At 41.5% G+C, this 27,859-nt stretch overlaps 2 protein-coding genes across 3 annotated transcripts in view; both read right to left on the reverse strand.

Annotated features, from left to right (window-relative positions):
• The window catches only part of LOC115776452 (anoctamin-9), a 29,589-nt gene extending 12,180 nt beyond the window's left edge, over nt 1-17,409 (reverse strand). Inside the window, exons 1-12 of the mRNA XM_030724166.1 lie at nt 17,258-17,409; nt 12,536-12,592; nt 9,495-9,611; nt 9,253-9,392; nt 7,162-7,211; nt 5,543-5,601; nt 4,892-4,971; nt 4,327-4,461; nt 4,038-4,131; nt 2,522-2,582; nt 2,335-2,417; nt 211-315 (exon numbers count right to left, since the gene is read on the reverse strand). Coding sequence (XP_030580026.1) covers nt 211-315; nt 2,335-2,417; nt 2,522-2,582; nt 4,038-4,131; nt 4,327-4,461; nt 4,892-4,971; nt 5,543-5,601; nt 7,162-7,211; nt 9,253-9,392; nt 9,495-9,611; nt 12,536-12,592; nt 17,258-17,278 — 1,002 coding nt within the window. The 5' untranslated portion in view covers nt 17,279-17,409. The remainder of the gene's footprint in view (nt 1-210; nt 316-2,334; nt 2,418-2,521; nt 2,583-4,037; nt 4,132-4,326; nt 4,462-4,891; nt 4,972-5,542; nt 5,602-7,161; nt 7,212-9,252; nt 9,393-9,494; nt 9,612-12,535; nt 12,593-17,257) is intronic.
• Nucleotides 17,410-22,536: 5,127 nt separating this feature from the next.
• Nucleotides 22,537-27,610, reverse strand: tssc4 (tumor suppressing subtransferable candidate 4). 2 transcript variants are annotated; one of them, XM_030724194.1, is made up of 3 exons: nt 27,503-27,569; nt 24,438-24,516; nt 22,537-24,088 (listed from the first exon to the last, which is right to left on the reverse strand). In XM_030724194.1, exon 3 carries the CDS (start codon nt 24,048-24,050, stop codon nt 23,190-23,192), a length of 861 nt encoding a protein of 286 aa, XP_030580054.1. In that variant the 5' UTR covers nt 24,051-24,088; nt 24,438-24,516; nt 27,503-27,569; the 3' UTR covers nt 22,537-23,189. The 2 variants fall into 2 exon arrangements, with proteins under 2 accessions (XP_030580054.1, XP_030580053.1); XM_030724193.1 differs by lacking the exon at nt 24,438-24,516 and having other exon boundaries at nt 27,503-27,610.
• Between the last annotated feature and the right edge of the window lie 249 nt (nt 27,611-27,859).

The raw sequence follows: 27,859 nt of genomic DNA on the forward strand, positions 1-27,859 counted from the left end.
AGCTGGGAGCTGGTTCCACAGAAGAGGGGCCTGAAAGCTGAAGGCTCTGCCTCCCATTCTACTCTTAAGTATCCGAGGAACCACAAGTAAGCCAGCAGTCTGAGAGTGAAGTGCTCTGTTGGGTGGTCCCTGAATTACACCAAGGAATGCTCCACACAGGTTCCATCCCAAACTCTTTCAACAACATGCTCAGGTGTCTGTGTCTCTTACCATGAGTGTTAACAGGATGAGGACCAGGGTACTCTGCAGATAGGAGTGTCTGAACTGTTTGGGGTTACAGTCCGGATCATTCACTATTTCCACAATCAGTTCCTCCTGATCACTCACACACACACACACACACACACACACACACACACACACACACACACACACACACACACACACACATTTAATACCCATTAAAGATATTACATTGCAAATTTGTGCAGAAAAATTAAGTGTTTTAACAAGCTCTAAAAAGTTGAAGTTTTAAGTAATTAATGCATGTGACAAAATGAAATTTGGTTTCATTGTACACTGTGACTGTCATCAGCTAGTGGACTGGTTCCTATATTAGTGCTTTTCTACTCTACCTGAGCACTCAAAGCGCTTTATATGTCTTCATTCACCCATTCATACAAGCACTTTCTTCTTCACCTATGTCGTTTCTACCATTTACTCTCATTCGCACTCCAATGAACACATCGGAGAGCAACCTGGGGTTCTTACCCAAGAATACTTTGACTGGAGCAGCCAGGGATCAAACCACTGACCTGATTAACTGTTCATTGCTGCCCACAAAAATTGGGTTAGATTAGTTACTTTTCTAACTAAAGTTATATATAAACTGGAAACAACAAGACTACTGCTGTGAACTGGTAATTTACAAATAAAACCAAGTTAAAAAATTGAATGGAAAAAAAAAAAGACCAGATACAAAATCATCAGAGAATTTGTTAAATAAGCAGCCTGAGTTAGATTTCAAAGCAAAATGCCACAATGCATAGTCTGGTACCATTCTGGATTTCCACCTCTTCCATCTCTTTAGACCGCTATTCCCACATGACCCACTTTCCTGTCACTTTTCCTTCACTTCCAGTGGCAGTTCGAGTTCGGCTGGTACCCTGATCTTGGTCCTTGTCTTTGTGCATTAAGACTGACCTTTACAGTCTTGCACTGATTAACAAGAAGCATTCTTAGTGCACAAACCTCCACAGGGACAGCACCCTCTCTGGGCACCATTTCTTTTAAAGTGAACATAAATTCATTTTATTTTCTCATTGATTTTGATTATGGTAACCTGTAATTTCCTAAAGGCTGCCAATACAAACAAAGGCAGCAGAATTTTAAGCATAGTTTTGAAGACATTTTAATAAAGTTTGACCTTACTTGGCCTTGAAGAAGAAGTCAAAGGTCCAAAGTGACATGATATTAAGAATCCACATATATCACTCCCTATATACTGATAATGCAAACAATGGCAGTAGGAAATGGTTTTAAATAGCTCTAAATAGCTTTAGCATCACTTTGGGGTGGCTGTGGCTCAGGAGATACAGCAAGGTATCTACTAAGTTGGTGGTTCGCTCACTGGCTGCTCCAGTCTGCATGCCAAAGGATCCTTGGGCAAGATAATGAACCCCAGGTTGCTCTCCGATGCATCTGTGAGTGTGAATGCTAGAACAAAAGCACTTAGGCAGAAAAACTTGTTTATAAGAATGTGTGAGTGAATGGGTGAATGAGACATATTGGATAAAGTGCTCGGAGTGCTCTGAGTAGTAAAGTGCTCATTAAGAACCAGTCCATTAAGTCAGAGGTCAAATGTGACATATTTTAAACCACTGATACTCTGTCCCACTCAATCAAGTGACCTACTGAGGTCACCTGAAGACAGGTCTGAGTGGGGGTTGAGGATGAGAACTGAAACAACTGAAACAGCTCCAGAGATTACCATGACCTGGATGACCGAGAACCTACACAAACATTATATTATTATAGTTATACATTCTCTCTCAAACTGGCTGTCAACACAGCCTTAAACATTTCTTACTGTAGATTGAAACTATAAGTCCAAGTTTATGAATACATCTGCTAAATAAATCCTTTGACAGAACTGGAGTTGTTTCACAGTAATGTGAGTCACTGCAAGGTGTTCATTTTTCCAGTCTAAAACAAATCTGACAGGTCTTCTGACAGTACAGTCAGTATCAGCTGCATCTGTTAATAACAACATAAAGACCAGTAGTTCCCACGGTAAATACACTTTAATGTTACTGAGGACACAGCACATGTTGGTCTACAAACATGAACATTACAGACACAGATGCAGATTTTAAGTTAGGCAGAAAGTCTTACCTCCTCCTCACTCCAGTCATAGACTTTCCATTGAGAGACATGATTGGCTCGGTGTCTCTTCCACAGCTCCAAGAACAGTGTGGCTAAAACCACACAAAATTCACTCAAAATTACAAAAGAACCAGACATCAGATCCAATTAGATTACACGTAGCAGTAGAGCCGCTCAGACAGGAGCAGAGACTCACCCCAGATTGCCATGTACATTGCAAAAGCCACAGTGCCTTCATTGTCAAACAAATGTGTGACCTGTGTGAACAGAAACACATCATGTACCTGATGAAGAGCTAAAATAAATAAAAATCAATCTCATAGCATACAAACAGCAGCAGGATTGTTGCTATATTTAAGTTTAAACTTAGCTCTGAATCAATAAAAAAAAAAACAGGAGCTTTAGCAGCACAAAAACCTTTAAAGGCTTTAACAGTTCACCTTTGAGAATGGGAGGTTCAGAGCTAGAAAATAAAGAGTTGCTGGGTGAAAGACTAACAGAACTGCAGCAGTAGTTTTGCCCTGTCACAGGCTCTGTATAGGGCAATGAAAGGACACTGCCTAAGGATGTTACACTTCTGCTGAGGGAAGTCAAAATATGTATGGGCCAAATCCTGTAAGGTCATTACATTACAATATAACTATATAAATAGAAAAATCCTTATGACTTGCTGCAATACAAATATTATGCCTAATTTCAGGCTCTTAGCCAAAGACAATTGCTACACTTTGTTGTATGGTAAGATCTACAGTTGTGTTGTTTTGACACATGGGTGAAGAGAGTGGTGGAGGTGTCCACTGCACACCACAGAGCTCAAACACTGAGATGCAAAAAAAAAAAAAATGCAGGCTAGTAGAGGAGAAACTGACATTTTAAAATGGCAAAAATGAAATGGCATTTAAAGAAATACCTACACCATACAACAGTAACAACAATCATAGCCAAGAAAAAAAAAAAAAGTTCTGGTCTGCATGCACAGTTTCCCCCTTCATGACTACTGTTTGTTTTCTCTTTTTTTAGTTACAACACGACCATCAAAGTCAGAATACTCAGACCTCTGATTTTTTTTTTTTATCACATTAGGCCCCATAATAATGTCTGTCTGTCTGCTCCCTAACTGGTCACAGATCCATCCATTCTCTTCTGTGTACCCCCCAGGGTCGGGGGTACACCCTGCACAGGTCTCCAGCTGTCGCAGGGCCAACACAGGGAGACAGAATCATTCACACCTGTAGTTTAGAATCACCAACTAACCTAACCACAGTAAGTGCATGTCTTTGGACTGTGGGGGGAAACCAGGGTACCGGGAGAAAACCAAGGTGGAATTGAACCTTGGACCTTCTTGCACTGAGGCAGCACTGCTAACCACCACGCCACCGTGCTGCCCCCTTAGATACATTAATAAAACTGGATGAAACTTACTACATAAACTGCCTAGGGTACCAGGATTATCAACATCTATATATGTTTTGGGAATAATTTTTATTCCATTGAATCCTTAAAAAAGGATATACATTATGTGCAGTAGCTGATCTCAATACGAACATCAACATTACATCTGCATTACATCTATGCTGCTGTTTGTTGTTGTATGAGTGGTGGCCATTACACTTAACAACTGGTAGGTGTTAGAATTATTTGAACTGTTCGTGCATACATTTAATTTCTACTGTGAACTGACAGCAGCAGAATAAAAAAGTAATCAAGTTCACCTTAGCATAGGTGCAGCTGTCTGAGAGTTGCCATGCTTTACACTTCTTATCACAGCGAGGACACATGGTGATGTTGGAGTGACACACTTCATTACTGAGGACACAAAGAATAAAGTCTTGATAGAAAAACATTAGACATTATAATGATTGAATTATTGCTTCGCCATGCATTTTAAAATTCAACCCAATTCTTTGAGGACTTTGTGAATAAAGACTGAGACTCGTTCTTTTGCATAAACACAGAAAATTTAGCACATGATGTTACTTTCTCTGCGTATACCAGACTTACATGAGAGGGTTGGTGTTGAAAAAAGCAAGGCCATAGAGAAACACTACAACACCCAGAATAGCAGCTGGAACCAGCAGTTTAGTGTACCAGGTGAGCCAAAGGTAGTACAGAGCCACCTTCTCCCCAAAGTAAGACCTGAGAGGAGAAAACACATCCAAACATATCAATACAGTACCTGCACTTTAACATTTAATATAGTGAACCCGGTCGTGAGGTCTCTTTTCTGAAAAACAAAAGTGGGTCAGGGTTTGCCTGAAAGTTTTCCATCTCTGAAGAGACCCAAAGTGAAATCTCTGACTGCTGTATCAAGCTCATACTAAGCTAACAATATACTCTGCCCTAAATGAAGGCTCGTCTGATTTCATCCACAGCAACCTGGTAAGTCTCCCAAAGTCCACCTATGTATTCATTTATAGTATTTTAATTTGTTCAGAAAGTTGATCTGAAGTCACTTCACTCTTGCTAATCACACATAGAAAAACAGAAGGGGTGTCAATCCATCCTGAAGCCACTGTGGCAACAGTCAGAGTCAGAGCATCAATCACAGTTACAGGTATAGACTGACTTGATGGCATCGAATGGTTGTCTGTTAAAGAGAGCTGTCCATCGTGCCCACTTCTTCCTCAGCTCTTCCTGCTCCTTTTTCTGAGAGACATGGGAAAAAGAAATAAATGAAAAAAGTCAATGAGCAAACATTATTTTTTTGTAATCCTAAATTGTAATACAACAAACACATCAGTTCATAAACACAGACTGAGAAAAGCTACTTGCTTTCAGAGTTTGCACTCTGTGTTTCTGTCAATTTATAGTTCTTTATTACTTTAATGCACATGACATTTTCTTTTCTGCACACCACCACATAGCTTTATTCTACTCTGGTTTTCTTTATTGGAATTTATACAGCACTTTTGTAGTCTTACTGACCACTCAGACCACATTTAACCCTACAGCATACACTTTATCTCCATCCACACACTCCTCAGCCAATTTAGAATCGTCAATTAACCTAACATGCATGTTGTTGGACTGTGGGAAGAAGGGTTAGGGTGGTACACAGAGGACACCACAAAGGCACAGGGAGAACAGGCAAAGGCCACACAGGAAGAACCCAGGATTCCTCTACTGCAGCACAATGAAAGAGTTTGAGGATGGTCAAAGCAACTTTGTCCAAGAACAGGCCGAATAACTAGGAGCAGTTTGTGAAAGTGTGACTCACCTCATGAAGACAGAACATGGTTTCAAACACGTCCTTTTTGAGGAGCTCTTCCAGGTTTTCTGACAGAAGAAAACATGCAAACATGAAGAAAAAAAAAAAGTGCACACACACTAATAGTTCCCAGAGGTGCTGAGCACTTCTTGGCTGCTTTACTCATCCCGAACCATCTCCACTGGGTTTAGATCAGGTGATTGTGGAGTCCAGGTCACCTGATGCAACACTCCATCACCCTCTTTCTTGGTCAAATTGCCCTTACATAGGCTGGAGGTGTGTTTGGGGGGGTCATTGTCCTGTTGAAAAACTAATGACGGTCCCACTACGCAGAAGCCAGATGACCCCCCCTCCCTGAGCCTGGTTCTGCTGGAGGTTTCTTCCTGTTAAAGGGAGTTTTTGTGCTGCTCATAGGGGGTCATTTTAACTGCTGGGTTTTCTCTGTTATTGTAGGGTTATTATTATTGTATTATTATTATTGTATTATTGTAGGGTCTTTACCCACAATACAAAGCACCTTGAGGTGACTCTTGTGATTTGGTGCTATATAAATAAAATTGAACTGAATTGAACTTCACGGTGGGAACTACACATGTAGGAAACATCCCCTCACCTTTCCTTTGTCTTACAAAGACATTTGGGACCAAAAATCTCATATTTGGTTGGACTCATCAGACCAAAGGACAGATTTCCACTAGTATAATGTTCATTCCTTGTGTTCTTTGAACCAAGCCCTTCTCTTCCTCTTCTTGTTCTTCCTCAGCAGCAATTTCAGCCCAGATTCACACGGTCTCCTCTGAACAGTTGCTGTTGAGATGTGTGCTACCTGAACTCTGTGAAGCATGTAGGTGGGCTCTTATCTGGGGTGCTGTTAACTTGTAGTTTCTGAGGCTGGTAACTGATGAACTGATCCTGTGCAGCAGAGGGAACTCTTGGTCTTCCTTAGCTGGGGCGGTCCTGATGGGAGCCAGTTTCATCATAATGTTTGATGGTCTTTGTGACTGCACCTGAGGATACTTTCAAAGTTCTTGCAATTTTTCAGAATGACTGACCTTCATTTCTTAAAGTAATGATGGACTGATGTTTATCTTTACTTAGTTGAGTCGTTCTTGGCATAATAATGGATTAGGACATTACTCAAATAGGGCTATTCACTGAATACCAACTCTACCAATTCACAACACAACTGATGGTCTCAAACACATTAAGGAACTTAAAGTGGGACTTAAACCAAGTGATTACCTCATAAAGCTGAATGAGAAAATGCCAAGAGTGTGCAAAGCTGTCATCTAAGCAAGAAGTGCCTACTTTGAAGCATCCAAAATATATAAAATTTATTCCAGTTTGACTTTTATTTTTATTCACTAAATAATTCCAGATGTATTTCGTTGCAATTTGGAAGACTTTGTATTAATCTGCAATGCAGACATTTTTTAAATAATGAAAAACCACTGAATTAGATGGTGTGTTTAAACTTTTGACTACACACGCATGCATGTACCTGTGTGTGTGTGTGTGTGTGTGTGTGTGCGTGCGCGCGCGCGCGCAGGCATGTGTGAATTTTTAGAGCTACACATTTTGTAAAAGAATTCTCATAAATTACACTTTCTTAAATTAATCAAACTCACCTCCTGTGTTGATGAAGGTCTGATGAAGGATGAAATGAACAATTCGGATCCTGGAGGAAAAAATAAAAGCCTCAAATTAAGAAATGCCATTTGTGCGGTGAGAATGAGCCGGGCTTGGACACGTGACAGCCAACATTCTTCACAAGCTTAGAGGAGAAGCAGCCATCAATTTGGAGTAATTTATTCCTCTTAAGGATGAAAAAATATTTATCATAACTGTCCTTTTAGGGTCTTCGGTTAGATCAGAAGACGAAGAAGATGATCTTTTTGTGAAACATAAAGCTACAGCAGCTTCTTATTGAGTTCACATCACTCTGAACTCCTGGTCTCCGTTTTGGTCCAGACCAGAGTGCGCACAGTTTAAGGTCCTCTGTTATCCAGAGGCTGACAATGAGCTGAACTGTTAAACATGTTATGGTCCAGAGTTTGTATATATACAGCAGTACCTTGACGTACGAGTTTAATTAATTCTGTGACTCAGCTCGTAACTTAATTTGATCGTGTGTCAAATCTAATTTTCCCATAGAAATGAATTGAAACGTCATTAATCTGTTCCAGCCCCCCCCCCCATACAACGACATTTTTTTTATGTTTATTAATAAGAAAATGCCTTTATAAACAAATAATGTAGAAACAAATAATACTGTATACAGTGTAACAAAGGAAAATGTAAAGAAATAAACTGCTTTTAAGAGAAAGACAAAGATGTTGGCGGAGATGGAAGTGGAGGAGATCTAAAGTTAATGCTCCTTTTTTTCCACTTCACGTAATCTTCTCCTTCTTTTGCCTTTTTTGGCACACTCGTACCCTCACCAAGACAGCAACACGCACACCTCGCTCATGTTTTTCGATAATTTTGTGGTCATCATTCGCTTTCTTTGGACCCATGGTTTTAAAAAAGGAAATGTTCCAAAATAAATGCGGAAAACAATCGAACACATCAAGAACCATCGACAAAAACAAGCGCACAGCGAGAGGAAACAAAACAAATGGAACACGCAGATGGATTATTTTTGCTCGCTCGTAACTCAGATATTCGCTCGCAAGATAAAGCAAAAATGTGACCAAGTGACCGATCGTATCTCAAAAAACTCGTTAGCTGGGACTCTCGTAAATCAAGGTACCACTGTATAATGATTGCTGTGAAAATTTAGCTTTGTATATCAAATATTTTTCTAGATTTAAAAAAAAAAAAAAAAAAAAAAGGCCCAACCACCCACTTTCATACCTTTGTTTCTCACATCTTATTTTGAATTATTGTGAAATATAATATACCATTCAGAAATTGGTACTAGTCGTGTTTTTCTATGCATATTTTTTCCATAGTGTGTGCTCAATGTGTGAAGCTGATATTTTCTAACGATTATTAAATATATCCAAACTTGGCATCATGAAATTTCTGTGCAAATCAGAGTCGAGCAGAATGCCCACGATGATTCGAGATGGAGTGACTCAGATTTCTCCCATATTGGCTTCTCTTCATTGGCTTCCTGTTAAATCCAGAATCAAATTTAAAATCCTTCTTACATGAAAAATCTTGAATAATCAGCCTCATTATCTTAAAGTCCTCATAGTACTGTATCACACCAATACAGCTGCCTGTCTGTAACTTTAGCCTAGGCTTCCCATGATGCTTTGAGTGTTTGTTCGTCACTCACCTCTTTTCACTCTGTTTATACTCCACTCTGCATTTAATCATTAGTTATTATTAATCTCTGTCTCTCTTCCACAGTGTGTCTTTTGTCCTGTCTCTCCCCCCTCAGCAGATGACCCCCCCTCCCTGAGCCTGGTTCTGCTGGAGGTTTCTTCCTGTTAAAGGGAGTTTTTCCTTCCCACTGTTGCAGAGTACTTGGTCAAATGGGATCATGTGATTTTTTTGGAGTTTCTTTCTAATATTGTAGGGTCTATTATAAAGAATTATATAATGTGCCTTGAGGTGACTGCTGTTGTGAATTGGTGCCATATAAATAAAACTGAACTGAAATATATGGCAGTTTATGATGGGAAAAATAAAACACGGAAACAGTAGAAAGAAGCACTACATCCTTTCTTCCAGAAGTGTGTGTGTGTGCGTGTGTGTGTGTGTGTCACCTGGTTGTCTGAGGGACAGCTCCATTCACATCTCCACAGCAGTTGCAGGAGTCAGAAACTTTGAGCAGGTACTGATAGTCTTCAAACATGTCACTGGGAGCACGCAGGCCGAAAAACACTTTGTCATGATGGGAAATCATCTACCAAACAACACGCGCACACACACACACACACACGTTATCACTGATTCATCCAGTTATTCATGCTTTGTCACAGCTCAGGGTTTTTTGGGAGAAACTCACAGTGACTGCGATATTTTTCTTTTTTAGTTGCTCGATAAAGGCGTCCTGTCTCAAAGACTTTTGCTCATCGTCCACCTTATTGGCCACGAGCACGTAGTCAAACGTCCTCTGGGTGGGCTGTTTGAAGACAACAAAACACCACACTGTGAATAACACTACAGAAGAAACATACAAAATCTGACCGCTGCAACTGACTTGGTTGTTACGGATTACAGTTAGCATTAAAAAAACAAACAGCTAAAACAGTACAAACGCAGGTATCAAAAGGAGTTCGCTGAAGCAGCCCAATCCCAGCTTTACTGGGCTCACTGTAAAAAATGGTTGCAAGGATTAGGGTTTATGAGCTTTACTTCTTTCCGCTGGTCCCTTTAGGGATCACCTGCCTCCATCTCAGCCCATCCCTAGGCTTAGTAAACTACCTCTGTGGCTGTGGTCAGAAGTTTACACTCGTGTGGGGATGAATGACATGGCAATTTGATTAGTTTTCAAACTGTTCGTTTTCACGGGTGGAATGATCGGATAGCATACTGTACATCTTTAATGACTTAAAAAGAAAATTGAGCGCACAAGTTTGAGTTTATTTTGGATTTTCTTAAAACCACACAGGGTCAAATTATACAGTCAATATATAAAGACAATGCCGATGATGCCTCTTTTGGTGGGCAAGTCTCTCTGTGTGCTTGAGTGTGTGATAATAAAGAATCAAGCACTGTGTGAGTGTGTATGGTAATTCAATGGCCAATGTCCACTAAAATCAATGAGTCAGCTAGTCCTAGCTACTACACCAGTGCCTTAAAGAGCACTCAGCATCACTGCATCATCACAAACAATACAGATTATACAATGCAGATTTTACGCACTGCTCCCATCATACTCACTGATTAACATTCATTAAAAAAAAAAGTGTGGAAAGTTACTGTCTTCAGTCCCAAGCAGGGTTATAATAGTTTTGGATTTTACATTATAGTTTAGTTTTAGTTAGTTTTTACTTTTTTTCCTCTAATTCAGTTAGTTTTAATTAGTTTTCAGAGTGGTTTTTCTCCTTTTTATTAGTTTTTATTTTTTGATTTCATGCTTAGTTTCAGTTAGTTTCAATATTAGTTTTAGTATTTTCATACCTGATCAGGTGCAAGATTCAAGGCGCAAAAGTGACTATTTTGTAATGAAAACTTGACAAAAGATACCGTTTAAAGAAATATATTCAACAACCAACTGTTCACAGACAGCAGCATTGCATGCTAAATGTGTGTAATATTAAGGACACACATGAACATCAACAGGGAGAAACAAAGAAAAACATGAACTCCCAAACTCAATAAATTCTACAATAAACTCCACAATAACCTTCAGCGTCAGTGCAGTAGATTAACAACAACACCTACATGTGGTGTTTGACAAAAACAAACTCTTTGAAGGAGTCAAAGCTCAAATCCAGCTGCATCCTGATGTTCTCACCACCTGATGCTGCTTCTGTTTTGGAGCTAGCTTGGTTAGATGCTCGCTGATTAGACTTGCAGGGTCTTTGCGGCCTCTGTACACAACCTACAGAAGTTGTCGACCTCATGTCCACATTTATGCTTGTGTAGCTGGATTGTGTGTGTTAATTACCTTGTGGTCGTGTGCAGGTGTTTTATATGCGGCGCGGTCTGGGACTTCTTTTTTGGTCCTCGCTCTTTGTGCTCAGTTTTTTGGCTGCAAACATATTTGTCCCTGTTTTTTTTGGGGGGGGTTTTTTCCACTTTCTTCATTCCTTCACGTCCATCCTGATAGTTTCAGCAGTCTCCTACCAGGAATTTGCTGACAGTTGTGAGTCCTTATATTGACGCTTTGATTATTATTCCTGATTGTTATTCTCTCACTGATAAAGTAGCCGGAAACGCACAAGGATGCAACAGTTTAGTCACAACTTTCTGGGCTGCGTGGACCCGACAAGTAGTCCCGTTTCTCCAGGCCAGGTTACCTGGTAGGATCAGAGCGGTTTCTGTTGTGCGCTTCTCAGCTGGACTTTGATGTTGCTGGTTTTTCCTGACTGACAAATGTTCCGCACATTTTTCATCATCCACAACAAGACTTTCGATTCTCTCTGTGCTCTTGTACTCAAAGAACCTCCATACGGGACCGCAGCCATTACTTTGCGGACCAGCGCGGTGAGCGCACGCACTCACACAGCTGTCCTGTGGCGCTCCCAGCTTAAACTCGGAGAGCGGAAAAAATGATTTCATATCAATCCACAAGGCTTAAAAAAAAAAAAAAATAGTAAATGAAAGTCAGTTTATCGATAATTTCAGTTAGTTTTAGTTAGTTTTGTAAACTCACAATTCAGTTTTAATTAGTTATCGTTTTGTCCTTTTAATTATAGTTTTTATTTATTTCAGTTAACGACAATGTTTTTTCAATTTCAGTTTTCGTTATTTCGTTCGTTTTCGTTAACTATATAACCCTGGTCCCAAGACTCATCCCTTCCTTCTGTCTTAAAAGCTCGAGCTGAATTTGGAAAGAGTTGTCAAATTTGAAGCTTCCCTCCTCCATGAATCAACTGCAAAATAATCTAAAATTTAAGGAGGTGGTCTCAGTGAATGAGCTGAAAGTGATCTTGATCATTTGGAGGCTGCAAATGTTTTGATTGAACATTACTCCCTCTGTTCTTTGACCCGAGACAATGACTTCTGATGATGATGATTTAGGCACTGAAGTTTATAGGCTTTGGTTGCTTTTCTATTTTACCTGTTGTCACTTATACATTTGGCATACTCATTTTATGCATTTTTTGGCTGTGTGTATTTATATGTCTTACTAATCTATGCACGAGAGCTCCAGGAAATGTCAACATTTAACTAAGATATAGCATGTAAGTGAGATAATAGACAAACCTTTCTTGATATCCTGAACAGGGGCAGAAGATAAATCTGAATATGTCCATGTCTGATGTCACACAGGTTTGTATATTTTATGTTTGCATGTTACAGGTGACATTTGTCTGTTATCTTGTTAATGTAGGAAAAGTTCTGGTGAGAGGAGAGAGACTGATAGCAGATTCTTACCATTGAAGGAAGTAAAGGCTCAGTGCCATCATCTCTGTTGCTCAGCTCAATATTTTCCTTGCACACAAACACAGAGACACAGTCAGTGCACTACTCAATATACTTAACCACATGATATCATCTTACATATACACATTTTGGAAAGAGAGTTAAACTCATAAAATACACAATTTGTCACTTCTGTGTTTAACTGTTGCAGTCGGTCATAAGGACTGCACTATGAAGCAATAATCAGCTTATGAAGGTCACCTGGAACAACTTTGTGACGTGTGTGTATCTTTTCCAGTAACACACACACACACACACACACACACACACACACACTACACAAAACAAGGATAAGTTTTACCCCCTGATGTGGTCATGGTATTTTACGTGGCTAAACTTGTCTCACATGCTATAATAATAATAATAATATATCCAATCAAGCATATTACTTCAGGTGAAAACAATTTACTTTATTTATGACTTCATAATGGGGAAGCAATACTGATGAGCATGTTCATTATTTCAGGGAGCAGTAGCTAGCTTTTCTTGCTGGCTTTCCTTTCCATAACATTCAGTTCCTGAAATATACATTTTTATTTATTAAATTTTCATTGTTTTGAACCCCTCCAAATTCACCACATTATTGTGGAGGAGGGGTTTGTGTGTCCCAGTGATCCCCGGGGCTATTTCACATGGGTAGGGTCACCCAAAGCAAACTGGTTCTGGGTGAGGGGCCAGATGAAGAGTGATTCAGACCCCCCCATGGAAGGACAATACAGGGAACAGTTTACTCTGCCTGCGATAGGGTCACCAGGGCCCCACCCTGGAGCCAGGCCTGTTGAGGGTGCTCGACGTAGAGTGTCTAGAGTAGCTAGGCCTTAGCCCATGCGGCCCAGCCAGGTACACCCTGAATAGGAGACATATGCCCACTCTCCTGTAGGTTCACCACCTGCAGGAGGCATTCAAGTTGTTGGGTGCGACGTGTTTTGGGTGGTGGAAAAGGGAAGAAGCCCTGGTGGACTAATTCCCAGCTATGGAGGGCGGCAACTGAGACATGGAACCTCACCCCTCAGGTGGAGAAGGAGCCTGAGCTAGTGCGCGAAAATGAGAGATACCAGCTAGATATAGTTGGGCTCATCTCAACGCAAGACCCAAGCTCTGTCTCCTGGAGAGGGGCTGAACTCTGTTCCAGTCTGGATTTGCCCTTGGTGAGAGGCGGCGGGTTGGGGTGGATATCTTTGTTTCCCCTTCAACTTTCTGAATGTACACTGGAGTTTTCACCAGTGGACGAGAGACAGGGAACGGGTCCTGACTGTTGTTTGCACTTATCCTCTGAATGACAGCTCAGAGTACCCAGCCTTTTTGGAGTTGCTGGGTGGGGACCTTGAGGGTGGCCCATCTGGTGACTCTGTCATCCTACTTCAACGCTCATGTGAGCGACATTACGTGGAGATCGGGGGCGGTGCCACTGGATTGGCAGGCTGGGGTGGTGGTTGCCATCTTTAAGAAGGGGGACCAGAAGGTGTGCTCCAACTATAGGATGTCTATGCCATGCATATACCATGAAGGCCTATGCCAGGGTGCTGGAAAGGAGAGTCCATCTGTTAGCTGAACCTTGAATTTAGGGGGAATAATGCGGTTTTTGTCCTTGTCACAGAACACTGGAACAGCTCTTCATCCTCTCGAGGATATTCGAGTGTGCGTGGGAGTTTGCCCATCCAGTCTGAATGTGTTTTGTGAACTCGAAGGCGGCATTTCACCACAACCCTCGTGGCATCCCATGTGGGGTGCTGCAGGAGTATGATGTGTCTTGTCCACATTGCCAACAGTAAGTTGGATTTGTTTCCAGTGGGTGTTGGACTCCGCCAGGCCTGTGCTTTGTCACCAATTCTGTTCATAATTTTTATGGACAGAATTTCTATGCATAGCCAAGTAGCCGAAGGCTTCCACCTTTTTGGCCTCAGAATCTCATCTCTGCTTTTTGTGGATGATGTGGTTCTGTTGGCTTCATAAGGTGGTGACCAACAGCTCGCAGTGGAGTGGTTCACAGCTGAGTGTAAAGCAGCAGGTATTAGACTAAGCATTTCTAAGACTGAGGCCAAGGTAAAGGGTGGAATGACCACTCCAAGTAAGGGATGAGTCACTGACCCAGTTCCATCCATCCACTTCCGCTTATCCTGTTCAGGGTCACGGGGGGGGGGGGGGCAGCTAACATAGCAAACATAGGGCAAGAGGCAGGGTACAGGTCAACAGCCTGTCACAGGGCTAACACGGAAAGACAGACAACCATCCACACTCACACCTATGAGCAATTTAGAGTGGCCTAACCCCAGTAAGTGCATGGCTTTGGACTGTGGGAGGAAACCGGAGTATCTGGAGGAAACCCACGCAGACACGGGGAGAACATGCCCACGTCAAGGTGGAATCGAACCCAGACCTTTCAGATGGTATTCTAACTGTGAGGCAGCAGTGCTAACCACCTCCCCACTGCTGCCCCACTGCCCCAGTTTTAGTCGTTTAATTATCTCTGGGTCTCATGTGAGTGAAGACGGGAGATTGGCAGAAGGATTTGGGGGCTACGGCTGCAGTGATGTGGACGTTGCACCGGTCCGTCATGGTGAAGAAAAGCGGACCGTAAAAGCAAAGCTCTCAATTTACCGGTTGATCTATGTCACCCATGGCCACGAACTTTGGGTAGTGACCAAAAGAACAAGACTGTGGATACAAACAGCAGAAACAAGCTTCCTCTGAAGGGTGGCCTCTCCCTCAGAGATAAGGTGAAGACTGCAGCTGTTCAAGAAGGGTTAGGAGTAGAGCTGCTACTCCTCCACATCAGAGGGAGCCAGTTAAGGTGGTTCTGGTGTCTCTTGGGTGAGATGTTCCAGGCATGTCCTACTGAGAGGAGACACCGGGGCAGACCCAGGACATGCTGGGGACATATCTTTAAGCTGGCCTGGGAATGCCTCGGTGTTCTCCGAGCTAAGCTGAGGTGCAGCTCTGCACCTGTCCATGTTTGTGATGGATCATTTGCTGCCAACAGCACCTCGTCATGTGAACAGGTACAAACTTCAGTTAACGCTAAATCATTTAAATCATCATCATCATAATTAACAGTAATCTAAAAACCATCTTTAACAGCTGCAACCCCACATTTCTTAATGTTAAACTGTTTTCTTGTTAACACTCTGTTCTGTTCTCATTTCGTTCATTTAATTACTGGTGAAAACAAAGAGTCATTTCTACTAACGAGATCAGTGTGTATTTACTGTAAAGAGGTGCAGCATTCACAGCAGGTTAGCCTAGTATAGTTAGGGCTGCAGCTGTTGACTATTTTTTCCCCATTGACTGACCAGCCGATTACAATCACTTTTATCACATTCATCCCAACAGTAGTTAGACTGTATAACACATCATAATGTCTTGAGTCACTTGGACACTTTACCTCCACTGCCATCACTTTATCCATACAGTCAGATACATTTTATTTATTACACTCACCCATATAATGCATACCGTGTATGCTGTGTACCTTACCGGCTACAAATGTATATAATATTTTGATATCTGTATATAGTGTTTTGACGTGTGTGTATATGTAAATGTGGGTATTGACACTGATATATATATTTATGTATATAGTGCTTATGTATATGTGTATAGGTTTTTTGCTATTTTATTTTATTCTATTGAATTTTAGTTTTTAGTTTAGTTATTTGTTCTTACTCATCCTTTTCATTTTTTCTCTGTATTGAGCTGCTGTAATGCACAAATTTCCCTGTCGTGGGATTATTAAAGTTTTATCTTATCTTATCTTATTAAGTCAGTGAATAACTGAATCATTCTGTCTATAAGTCACCTGAAGAGAGCCCAGGGTCCAACCAACATCATTACTGATGTAACTTTTGCATCAAACAACAACAATGTAAGAGCTGCAATAACACCCATTTATTAGGTGCAGTTTTTTATGAGTGTAAGCGTGTTGTCAGTGATGCCTTTCAAATGACCATTCCCACATTTGTAATGATAAAGTTTAATAATCAGACTGGTGTCATCAGTGAGCTTTCAGTGTCTGTCCCTCTCTAACAGATCTGCAGCCACCTGCAGGCCCAGACCTGCCTGATACTCTCCCAGGTTTCTCTTGCTTTCATCTGCTTTGTTCTTCTCTGCAGCCTGTAAGTGTTTACTGCCTCACAGCATTTACAGAGTTACTGCCTGATAAAGCAGTGACAACCTTTAGCGTGGGTGTGACCCTGACCATTAAACATCAGTCCTGCTGTGCAATCTCTAAAAGTACAAATCATGCTGTCCCATCACAATCAGTCTAAAGTGAAAACTATTTACCAGCTATTGTTAATACTTTCTTCCTATCTAAACCCTAAATATTCTGTTTCTCAAGTATGAATATTTACTGTGTTTTTAATCATGCCTGGTACTGAATGCCAAGTCAGTAGAGACTGACCTGGCTTTTTTTTTTTTTACACTAAATACGTGAATCAGACTAAGAAACAGTACTTTAAAGTTAACTACCAACAACTAAACTTTCAATTTGAAATTAAAGTCTTTGACTTTCAGACTTTTGAATTGTTGTCACTGAAATAATGTGAGTCCCAATAATAAGCCAACAATAAATCAGTATTTTCATCTTGATTTTCAAATAAAACCTCCGTGCTGTAAGGCGCCACACTGACCGTCTGCAGTTCAAGCGTGTTGGAGAATGAAAATAAAACTGTTTACCTCGACAGCCTTGAAGAACATGCTGAAAGTCGGTCCAGAGCTGATATGAAGTTCCGTCACTCAGACTGCATCCATCCACCAGCTGTCAGTTCATGAACGTTTCTGCATCACGCGGATGTCTGACGGCCAAAAGTCTTTTAAACCAAACTGCTCGCGCTTCACTTCCGCAAATTTTTGCCCGCTGCTCCGCGTTCGCCTGTATGGAGGTACAGGTGTGCCGTTTTACCTGTAGGGCGACGTCACATTTCAAAAATGACGGACAGGTTCACGTTGCGTTCATGTTCCGTGGGAAGGATGAGTAACGTGACCGTTCAAATCCTGGAAAAACAGAGGCTTTCGCCCGCTCACGGATCTGTATTTGCAGTCAGAGGTGTTAATCTGAGGTACCATCAGTCAGATTAGACCACACTGTCATACGTTTCAATTCAAACTCAACATGTAAATAGGCTGCTGCTCTTGTTATTGCTTTAGCTGTTTGTTTTTAAACCAATGTCATATCATATTTGCGTCTTTCAATAATGATATATGACACAGTGCTACAGATTTGCCAATTATAATATTCATGCTCAATGCCATAAATTGTGTTCCGCTCTTCCGCATCACATCAGATTAAGCTGGTCACACATGTTCTCCAGTCTGAAACTAACTTAATTCTAATTACATCTAATTAAATCGGTTACCGGAACAATGACAAAATATAAAATGCCCCACTTTCATTTGTTGCTTCATAAACATTCCAACAGTTTCAGTTCTGTTTTCAAAGTACCTGTTTTTTTTAAATGATTCATTTACTGGCATTTTGAGCCTTATTTTTCAGGATAACAGGGACCAGCACAAGGCAGATTTGAACCAAGATCCCTACAGTGGCTTTTGGCATGTAGAGCACCTGCATCATCAGGTGAGCTATAACAGCACTACAAACTCTGTTACTTTTAATATCTTGACTCTAAATCCACATTACCAATCAGTTACTGAGACATTAAGAATATTCTTCAGAGAAACCCTACAGCTTTCACTTGGTTCCTTCACTTTGAAATTTAGCTCAGTTTTATTTATATAGCACCAAATCACAACATCACCTCAAGGCGCTTTATAGTGTAAGGTAAAGAGCATACAATAATTACAGAGAAAATCCAACAGCCAAAATGACCCTCTATATGAGTACCAGTGTATGAGCCTGAGAACCAGGCTCAGGTTCGGGCAGTCATTTGCTGTTGGGGCTGAGGGGAGAGAGACAGGACAAAAGACACACTGTGGAAGAGAGACAGATATTAATGATAACTAATGATTATATACAGAGTGGAGTATAAACAGAGTTTCACTCTGTGGTGAATAAAATGAAACTGCATTATGGGAACCCCCAAGCAGCCTAGGCCTATAGCAGCTTAACTAAGGGAGGGTTCAGGGTCACCTGATCCAGCCCTAACTACACTGTAAAAGAAAAGTTGAGTCAACTTAAAAAAGTAAAGCAACCAGCTGCAAAGGTTTTTTGAGTTTACTCAACTAAGGGCTAATGAGTTCAGTCAACTTAAACTGGGAAGTTCACTCAACTTGAGTTGGGAAGTTCAGTCATGGTGTTATTTTGCATTTTTCAAACTTAAGATTGCTATTCAGAGCTACTCATGTACTTAAGTCAAATATATTGAAATTACTACATTTGACCAAATTGGAAACTTCATTTAAATTGAAAACATATAGTGACAGCAGCGTATATTTTTAGTTGAGAGATACTTACTTTTAACTTAAAATGTTTAGTTAGTTCAACTTAACTGTCCATTAGTTGAGTATACTCAAAAATGTTTTGCAATGTTGCCTCCTTTTTAACCAACTAAAAACTGTGCAGTCTTGTAGAAAACTTGAAATCAAAAGACAGCAAAGAAGTTTTCAAACAATTCAATTCAATTTTATTTATATAGCGCCAAATCACAACAAACAGTCGCCGCAAGGCGCTTTGTATTGTGGGTAAAGACCCTACAATAATACAGAGAAAACCCAACAGTCCAAACGACCCCCTATGAGCAGCACTTGGTGACAGTGGGAAGGAAAAACTCCCTTTAACAGGAAGAAACCTCCATCAGAACCAGGCTCAGGGAGGGGGGGTCATCTGCTGGGGGGGGGGGGCTGAGGGGAGAGAAAAGACATGCTGTGGCAGAGAGCCAGAGATTAATATCAATTAATGATTGAATGCAGAGTGGAGTATAAACAAAGTAAATACGGTGAATGAAAAGAAACAGTCTATTGTGGGAACCCCCCCAGCAGCCTAGGCCTATAGCAGCATAACTAAGGGAGGGTTCAGGGTCACCTGATCCAGCCCTAACTATAAGCTTGATCATAAAGGAAAGTTTTAAGCCTAATCTTAAAAATAGAGAGGGTGTCTGTCTCCTGAATCCAAGCTGGGAGCTGGTTCCACAGAAGAGGGGCCTGAAAGCTGAAGGCTCTGCCTCCCATTCTACTCTTAAGTATCCTAGGAACCACAAGTAAGCCAGCAGTCTGAGAGAGAAGTGCTCTGTTGGGGTGATATGGGACTATGAGGTCTTTGAGATAAGATGGGGCCTGATTATTTAAGACCTTGTATGGAGCTTGAAAAAAGGGTGACTGGACTTTTTTGTTTCTTGAAGACGTTTCACTTCTCATCCAAAAGGCTTCTTCAGTTCTCAAACCAAAAAGTGGAGAGACCCAGGTATTTAAACCCCAGTGGGCGTAGCTCCCTGGAGGTCTTTCAGCCCCAGAGACCACTATGACCTGCATGACTGAGAACCTACACAGACACCAGGCCGTATATGTAAGAAGAAGGATTTTAAATTCTATTCTAGATTTAACAGGGAGCCGATGAAGAGAAGCCAATATGGGAGAAATCTGCTCTCTCTTTCTAGTCCCTGTCAGTACTCTAGCTGCAGCATTTTGGATCAGCTGAAGGCTTTTCAGGGAGCTTTTAGGACAGCCTGATAATAATCAATTACAATAGTCCAGCCTAGAAGTAATAAATGCATGAATTAGCTTTTCAGCATCACTCTGAGAAAGGATGTTTCTAATTTTAGAAATATTGCACAAATTCAAGAAAGTAGTTCTTATGAATAGTAAGATGTCCTAGCTTTATGGAGGGCTTTTTTTATAGAGCAACAAACTCTTTTTCCAGGCTAAATGAGCATCTTCTAATTTAGTGAGACGCCATTCCCTCTCCAGCTTTCGGGTTATCTGCTTTAAGCTGTGCGTTTGTGAATTATACCACGGAGTCAGGCACTTCTGATTTGAAGCTTTCCTTTTCAGAGGAGCCACAGTATCCAAAGTCGTACGCAGTGAGGATGTAAAACTATTGAGGAGATAATCGACCTCACTGGGAGCAGAGTTTAGGTAGCTGCTCTGCACTGTGTTGGCACTGAAGAGCATAATAATGAAGGAATTAGATCCTTAAACTTAGTTACAGCACTTTCAGAAAGACTTCTACTGTAATAAAACTTATTCCCCACTGCTGTGTAATCCACTAAAAATGTTCATGTATATATCTGAGGATTTCAAACAACACGAAGGCTTCCTGATGTCTGTTTCCTCGGCACATGACAAGCTGCATTTGTGTTTTTTTCAGAAGATGGTTTTCAGTGCAAAGAATGAGTCACTGAATCAAAATCAAATGAAATAGTGAATGGTTGTTTCAATTAGAAAATGTCTCAGCGTGTTTAGGACACTGCTAACTGAGAAGCTGGCCTGTTTGATGGAGCCTCAGAGGAGTGAAACCTGGAACTGGTTTGTTTACATATCAGTCATAGTTCAGATCAGGAGCACCATGAGTTTTATTCAGCCAGCCGGGCTGCTTCTTGGAAACATTGAGTTATTAGAAAGCAGCAGGTCTCATTTTAAAATCAACCTCATCAGGAGTCTGTAACCATGACAGCAACCAGCAGGCAGACTGTTTTTATCCTTCTCACCAGACAGCAGCACACGGTGACAGGCCTCTGCCATTTTCATATTCAGCAGCACATTTCTAATTTACAGAAGATAAAGAAGCTGTGTTCCCCTAAAGCTGCCATGCAAAACTTCAGTTATCAAGCCAGCAGTTTAAATGCAGTACCATTACAGTGTCACTGATATGCAAACGCACTCTGTATGCGAACAGACTGTTAAACAGTGAAATATGCAACAGAACAGTAACATGTTGCCTGGACCTGCTGCCAGCTGTCTGTGGACACACTACAGCTGTGCAAGGTGCAGTCGCTGAAACTCAGACGTGTGCGGCTGTGATCAAAATGAAAGCATTTTAAATGTGAGTGTAGTCACTCACTGATCTCACTGCTCCTCGTTCACATTGCAAGGCGGGCTCACGTTTGATGCAGCCCTTTCACACTGGGACAACACCGAGAGGCAATATGCTGAAAAGAACTATCACAATGCAAACAGCAGCTGTGTTATTAGGCACAGCTAAACTGAGAGCAATGCAACATCTCAGACAAACCCATTTCTAACATACACATCAATCTGGTGGTTAGAAAACTAGGAAGATTATAGAATTATATTAGCACAAGAAAAAGTGAACATGACAGGCTTCACAGAGGAAGACTTTAAGACAACTCGTACTGGACGGCTTTGACTGGTACAAGTGTGAATAATGAAGTGAACACTTTGTATATTTTGAGCCCTCTTTAAAGCAGGCTGAACACTGTTCCTGATGTGTCAGAACTGGACTATAGAGCAATGGAGGAAGGTGGCCTGGTCACATGGTCATGATTTTTTTTTCTTTTCCATCATGGGGACACCGTGACTGCAGATTGTTAACTGGGAGAAGATATGTAAGCACTCTGTAGTATGAGAAGAAATCAAGCTAGCAAAGTTCTACGGTGTCCTAGCATCCATGTGGATATCAGAACCACCTGCAGCCCACATCCACCCTGTCAGGGGAGCAGAATCCCTCAACATTATGTCAGTAACAGTTTAGGATCATGACAGAATGCAAGGCATTAACTCGACCTTCAAATTGCTCAGATCTCAGTCCAACCTGGAGTCTACAGGGAGCGCAGAAAAAACAAGTCTGATTCCTGAGAGCCCCACCTATCAACTACTGAGATCTGTGACACTGAGCTTACTCAGAAAAGCCAGGAGCCGTTTCAGCTGCAAGAGGAGTGCCAACACAATGTTAGGCAAGCAGTTTTTAATGTTGTGGCTGACAGGTGTGTATACCTGCTGTTGTTACTGACTGAAAGAAAAAAATGAGGAGTGACAGGAGTTGCTTCTTAGAACCTGACTTACCAAAGAAACATGTTTGACGTCATATGAAATCAGAAATGTGATCAGAAGACTTCGTTTAATTTCATTCCAAAAGAAGGGCAGTCGCATGAAACAATGCAAATGGGTGAAAACAGACTCATGCAAACATTTTTGCATCTCTGGTTGCAGTTGTGATGTTTTTTTGTTTTGTTTTTTTTACATGAATTTGTTTATAAACTGAGAAAAACTCAGTTAAAAGCAGACTTTTCAAACTGGCACTTACTGCAAAAATAAGGCCTGAATTTGAATTAACAGCTGGTTACACATCTGTGTACTGGTATTGATTTCAAAAGTTTTTTAATACAATGGTAGTATTCATTATTACTAAATGCATAATTGAATGTTTCACTTTCAATTATGCATTTTTTATAATATACAGCCCAAAAATGATTTGAAGTCTGTGATCAATAATTGATTGAAGACAGATTATTCCAGAATACAAAATACAAGCAGAACTAAAAACTCCATAACAAACAGTGGAAAGCAGCAGTGAAGTGCTGCTAAAAGGACTCTGGGATGTCCCTGCTGGGTTGGCTTTCAGGTGAAACAGAACGCGTGCGTGTGGGTGAAGCCACTACAGTGGGCTCAGTGTAAGCAGGTTTCAGTTCATGTGTGTGGCTGGACAACGTGACGTTGAGATGAGCCCTGCTGATGGTAAAGAGGAGTTGTGCTGTAGTCAGTTGTCCTCACGTCTTGAGCGCTTCCTGTAGTTTTTAGCCTTCATATTCCTGAAGGAGGTAAAGTTGGGGCCGGATTCTTCTGCCTTCATTTCGTCTCCTTGAATCACAGCTCCACTCACGGCTTCCTCTTCGTCTTTTTGGCCTTTCTCAGTCTTTTCGAGACTTTCTTTAGATTTCCGTCCTTCTGCCTCTTCACCCTCATCCTCCTCCACTAGGTGACTCAGATGCATCCTCTTTGTTCTCACAGGAGACAGCTGTTCAGCAGCTTGTTCCTTCGGCAGTCGCTTGGGTCTGGAGAACATCACCTTCTGCTGGATGTCACAGGGGGAATCAGCTTTTGCCTCTTGTGCCAGACTGGCCAGGAACTGATGGGCCACCCTGCTGTTGTCCTGATCACTGGTCTCACTCACATCCTCCAGACTGTAATGTGTCCATCGCTCAGGATGCACCAAGTAGTCTGGGACTCCTCTCTTCTTTGGTGGTGTGGGACAGATGGATGGAGGATGGTTTGTCTTTTGAGTGTAAAGCGGGGGTTTGTCTGTAACAGGGTTCTGATTTAGTGAGGACAAAGTCTGCCGGTCAATACTGTCCAGGCAGTCAAAGATGCTGTGGCTGCGGTCTGAGAAGGCTGAGCTCCCTCCGCTCAGACTGAATGAACTCGGAACTGTGTTAACAGGCACTGTTGCACACAACTCATCACCATCACTGTCATCATCATCATCGTGGTCCAGGTCTGGGTCAAAGGGAGCTCTGCTGGGTTGTTCTTCAGGCTCAGAGTTGTCGCTGTCTGACAGCTCGTCCACATCATCACTGTTCATCATATGACTGTGCTTACTGACAGGTCTCTGATCACACATCTTCACACCAACGCTCTCCACTTGGCTACATCAAGAACCTGACAAGGGAGAGAGGACCAGGTCAGAGCCGTGTGTGCTGTAAACAACTTTTGCCCATCTGAGACTCTGCAAAACCAAAAACTGGCACTTGCTTTTCAGCTTATTGTTACCAGCTCAGTCTTCACACACAAGGCTGAGGGGCTTAAGGGTGAAGGCTACGAGTGCTGGTAAACGGACTGGTATTTACACAGCGTTCTTCTACTCAAGTGAGCACTCAAAGTGCTTTCTACACACACATTCATACAAGTACTTTTTAAATCTAATGCGCACACACAACTCAGGGTTCAGTATTTTAACCAGAGATACTTTGGCACGCAGACTGGAGGAGCCGCAAATCAAACTACCAACCTTCTGATTGGTGTCCACGCTATGTTTACTGGGCTGCGGACTCGCTGGTTGTGTACACAACTCCACCACCACTTTCTCACTGAGCCATGTGAGATTTAAAAATAAGAACACAAAATCCTTTAAAACAACCACAAACTGAAGAGATGTGAAGAAATGTTCCTGCTAGAAGAAATTCAGCAAAGACAAGACAGCAGAGATTCATTAGACATCAAGTTCCAACTTTAATTTTCTTAAAAATAATCAGTCAAATCAGATGCTTTATAAAATGTTAAGACTGTTGTATGTGACTGATGATGGATGACTCGCTGCACCTTGACCGCTGACGAATGCTAGTGCACACGCTCAGAGTTGTGGGCCCCTTTATGATTTTTGCCCATTTCTATGAACAAATTCTATAATTTGGTTTCAAGTCATCTTTATCACATCCATGACTACAACATCAACTCACAAGTTTAACTGCAATTTAATTTATTGTTGAATATCAGTTATTGTTCGAATGGCTCCCACATTCACGCCTCCATTTAGTAATTTCTGACACTATTGACATCATCACTGATGGCAGAAAAGCCTGTTACTGCTCTGAGTACTGTGTTTCTACAATCTGGATACTTCAATTAAGTCTTAATTTGTAATGTCAGTTCTCAACAGTATTCTCAAACTACATCGTGCTGCAAGGTGATGCCCGACAGCAGTGCAATCTATACATCTCACTGTACCTTTAGTTTAATGTGCAGTACAGCTGGGTGACAGATGCTCTACTGCAGCTAACTGAAACAGCCCTATCCTGCAGTTTATGAAACACAGGCTGCTTTATAAACTGCAGTCTGACCTACACAAGACTCCAGTTATTTTCATTATGATAGGACAGCCTGCACAAACCACACGTGCTACAATTCTACAGAAATACACAGAGGAAGCAACAAGACAGCAGCTGTGCTGTTAAACACTTCAAAATGTACTAATGTGCAGTTAGAGTGGCTGCGGCTCAGGAGGAAGCAGGTTCTCTACTAATTGGAGGGTTGGTGGTTCAATTCCTGGTTGCTCCAGTCTGCATGCCAAAGTATCCTTGTGCAGGAAACTGAAGCCTGAGTTGCTCCCGATGTGTTCATCAGAGTGTGAATGTTTGAAAGAAATCAGTGAGACACTGAAAGCTTTTTATAGCACGCCACAGTTTCACAGATGTATAAGGGCCCTGAGTGCTCATGCAGAGCAGGAAGTGCTGGATAAGAATCGGTCCATTTATCAGATTCTCTGCCATTCAAACAGTAAGAGTTTTATAAAGCAGCAAACTGTTGCGCCCCCATCAGGTAAGAGGCCTGAGGCGCTGGTGTTTTTGATGTGCAATGTCTTTGCCTGTATGGGTACACAGACTGCAGTCAGCAGGACTGATGAACAGTGATATCAGTAACGCATTACTTAGTAACACGTTACTCTAATCTGACCGCTTTTTTTCAGTACTGAGTAATCTAACAACGCGTTACTATTTGCAGTCCAGTAATCAGATTAAAGTAACTTATCCAAGTCACTGTGCGTTAACATTTCTGTCATTTTCCTCAGTACAAAGATATATTTTTGCTTTCTTCTTGTGTCTCGGGCAGTGACGTCTAGCTGATGCGACAATTAAGTCTCGTTTTCATCATGAGGACAATAATAGCACACAGACACACAAACGTAAACAATGGAGGGAGCAGAGAGACGCGTGTTTTTTCTATCTGAAATACAGGAACTATTGTGAGTTTGTGTCAGCTAAAGATGACAACATCAAGGTTAGTTGTGCACTCTCTGCTGGCGACAAAGTGCTATCTTGCTTCAAAAACACTACGTCAGATTTGGAGAAACATCTGGAGTCACAGCACGGCACAGTCACACTTACAGAGTCCCACCAGGTGGTGCGAAGCTGCAGCTAATGCAGGAGGCCCCCCAGCACCCAAACAACAAAAGCTGGACTTTGGTACAAACCAATAAGTGGGGGGGAGGGGCTGAAGAAGTTGGTCGGACAGTATGCAGCAGAGGAAATGCGGCCCTTAAACACAGCTGACTCGCTCTCGTTTCATGGTTGTCATTTTGTGTGCTGCCGGTGTTGTGCCAAGTGATTTCCGGTATTTGCCATAAAATGATTGTATTTAAATGGCTGTAAATGACTTGTTGACCTATAATCTGTGAAACGTGTCAAACATATCTCTCATGAATGATATCAGGTCATTATGAGTGAGAAACAGCATTTCTATCACAAGGTAGAAGCTGCACTCAGTTTTTGGCAAAGTGACTTTTATATATTTGTTTTTTAATCAAGGTAAAAACTGTCATTGATATTAAAAATGTCTATTTAAACAAATCTGTCTCAGAAGGCTGCAGAAATCACTAATATATATATATATATATATATATATATATATATATATATATATATATATATATATATATATGAAGAAGAAAATGGCTGTTTTATTAGTATGAATCTGTGTTACTGTACCTACATTATGATCAATCAGTCGTTTTTGGCCCTTCAGATTTCGTTACAGAGCTGTGATAGTGTTTGTTGCAGTTTCTGCTACCTGTTGATCTCATTTTTAATGTCAGTGAGTTTTTAACCACTAAATGAAAAATCTACTTCAGCAAACACTGACCGCAGCTTCTGCCGGTGACCGGAGCTTTGTTCCTGGCTCGAAATGACTCGACATCATTAATGTAAAGGTCACTTACAGCCGTTAAATGCAGCTAGCATGCTAACGCTCCGGGCTGTGAGCGGCGAAGGACACGCTGCGCTTTATTCACATGAAACACGCTTTCCTCTGCGACTTATACCTGACTGCAGGGGAGGGGGCTTTACCTGACTGCCACAACCGTGTCGGCAATTCACGAGCCCTAACAGAGACCTGCTCCACAGCCCGGGCGGGTGGTGCCGAGCCGCAGCAGCTCAGAGCCACAAAGACAGAAATGCTGCAAAAGACCACGAAACACGACGAAAACGTTTGTGGGGAGACAATAAGATGACGGCACAGCTGCGGGGAGCGGCTAACAGCAGACACGTACCCACAGGCTGAATAAACAGAAACACTCGTTACCTGCGTCTGCACCCCCACACAACACAACACCGGGGCCTCCGTCGCTGCTTCTCAGCCAGCCTCAGTGCTTCCCGTGTTTTGGTCCTGTCCGTTCCGTAGCTGTTCCGTCACCTTATTGTGTCCCCAGAAACATTTCCGTTCTCTTTTTTTTTTTTTTTTTTTTTTTTTTAATTTATGCACATAAGTACAAACAAACAAGGCAGTAACAATAACGATTCATAAAATCAATATGCAAAAAGGTGAGCATAAGAAGAAAAAAACAAAAAAACGATAAGCATAAATTATAAGAAAATTAACAAAAAAAAGAAAAAAAAAGACAAGTCATGAACTAAACCTCAAGAGAAGGCAAATAAGTTA

This window comes from Archocentrus centrarchus, unplaced genomic scaffold (genome assembly GCF_007364275.1).
Source record: "Archocentrus centrarchus isolate MPI-CPG fArcCen1 unplaced genomic scaffold, fArcCen1 scaffold_32_ctg1, whole genome shotgun sequence".
NCBI lineage: Eukaryota > Metazoa > Chordata > Actinopteri > Cichliformes > Cichlidae > Archocentrus > Archocentrus centrarchus.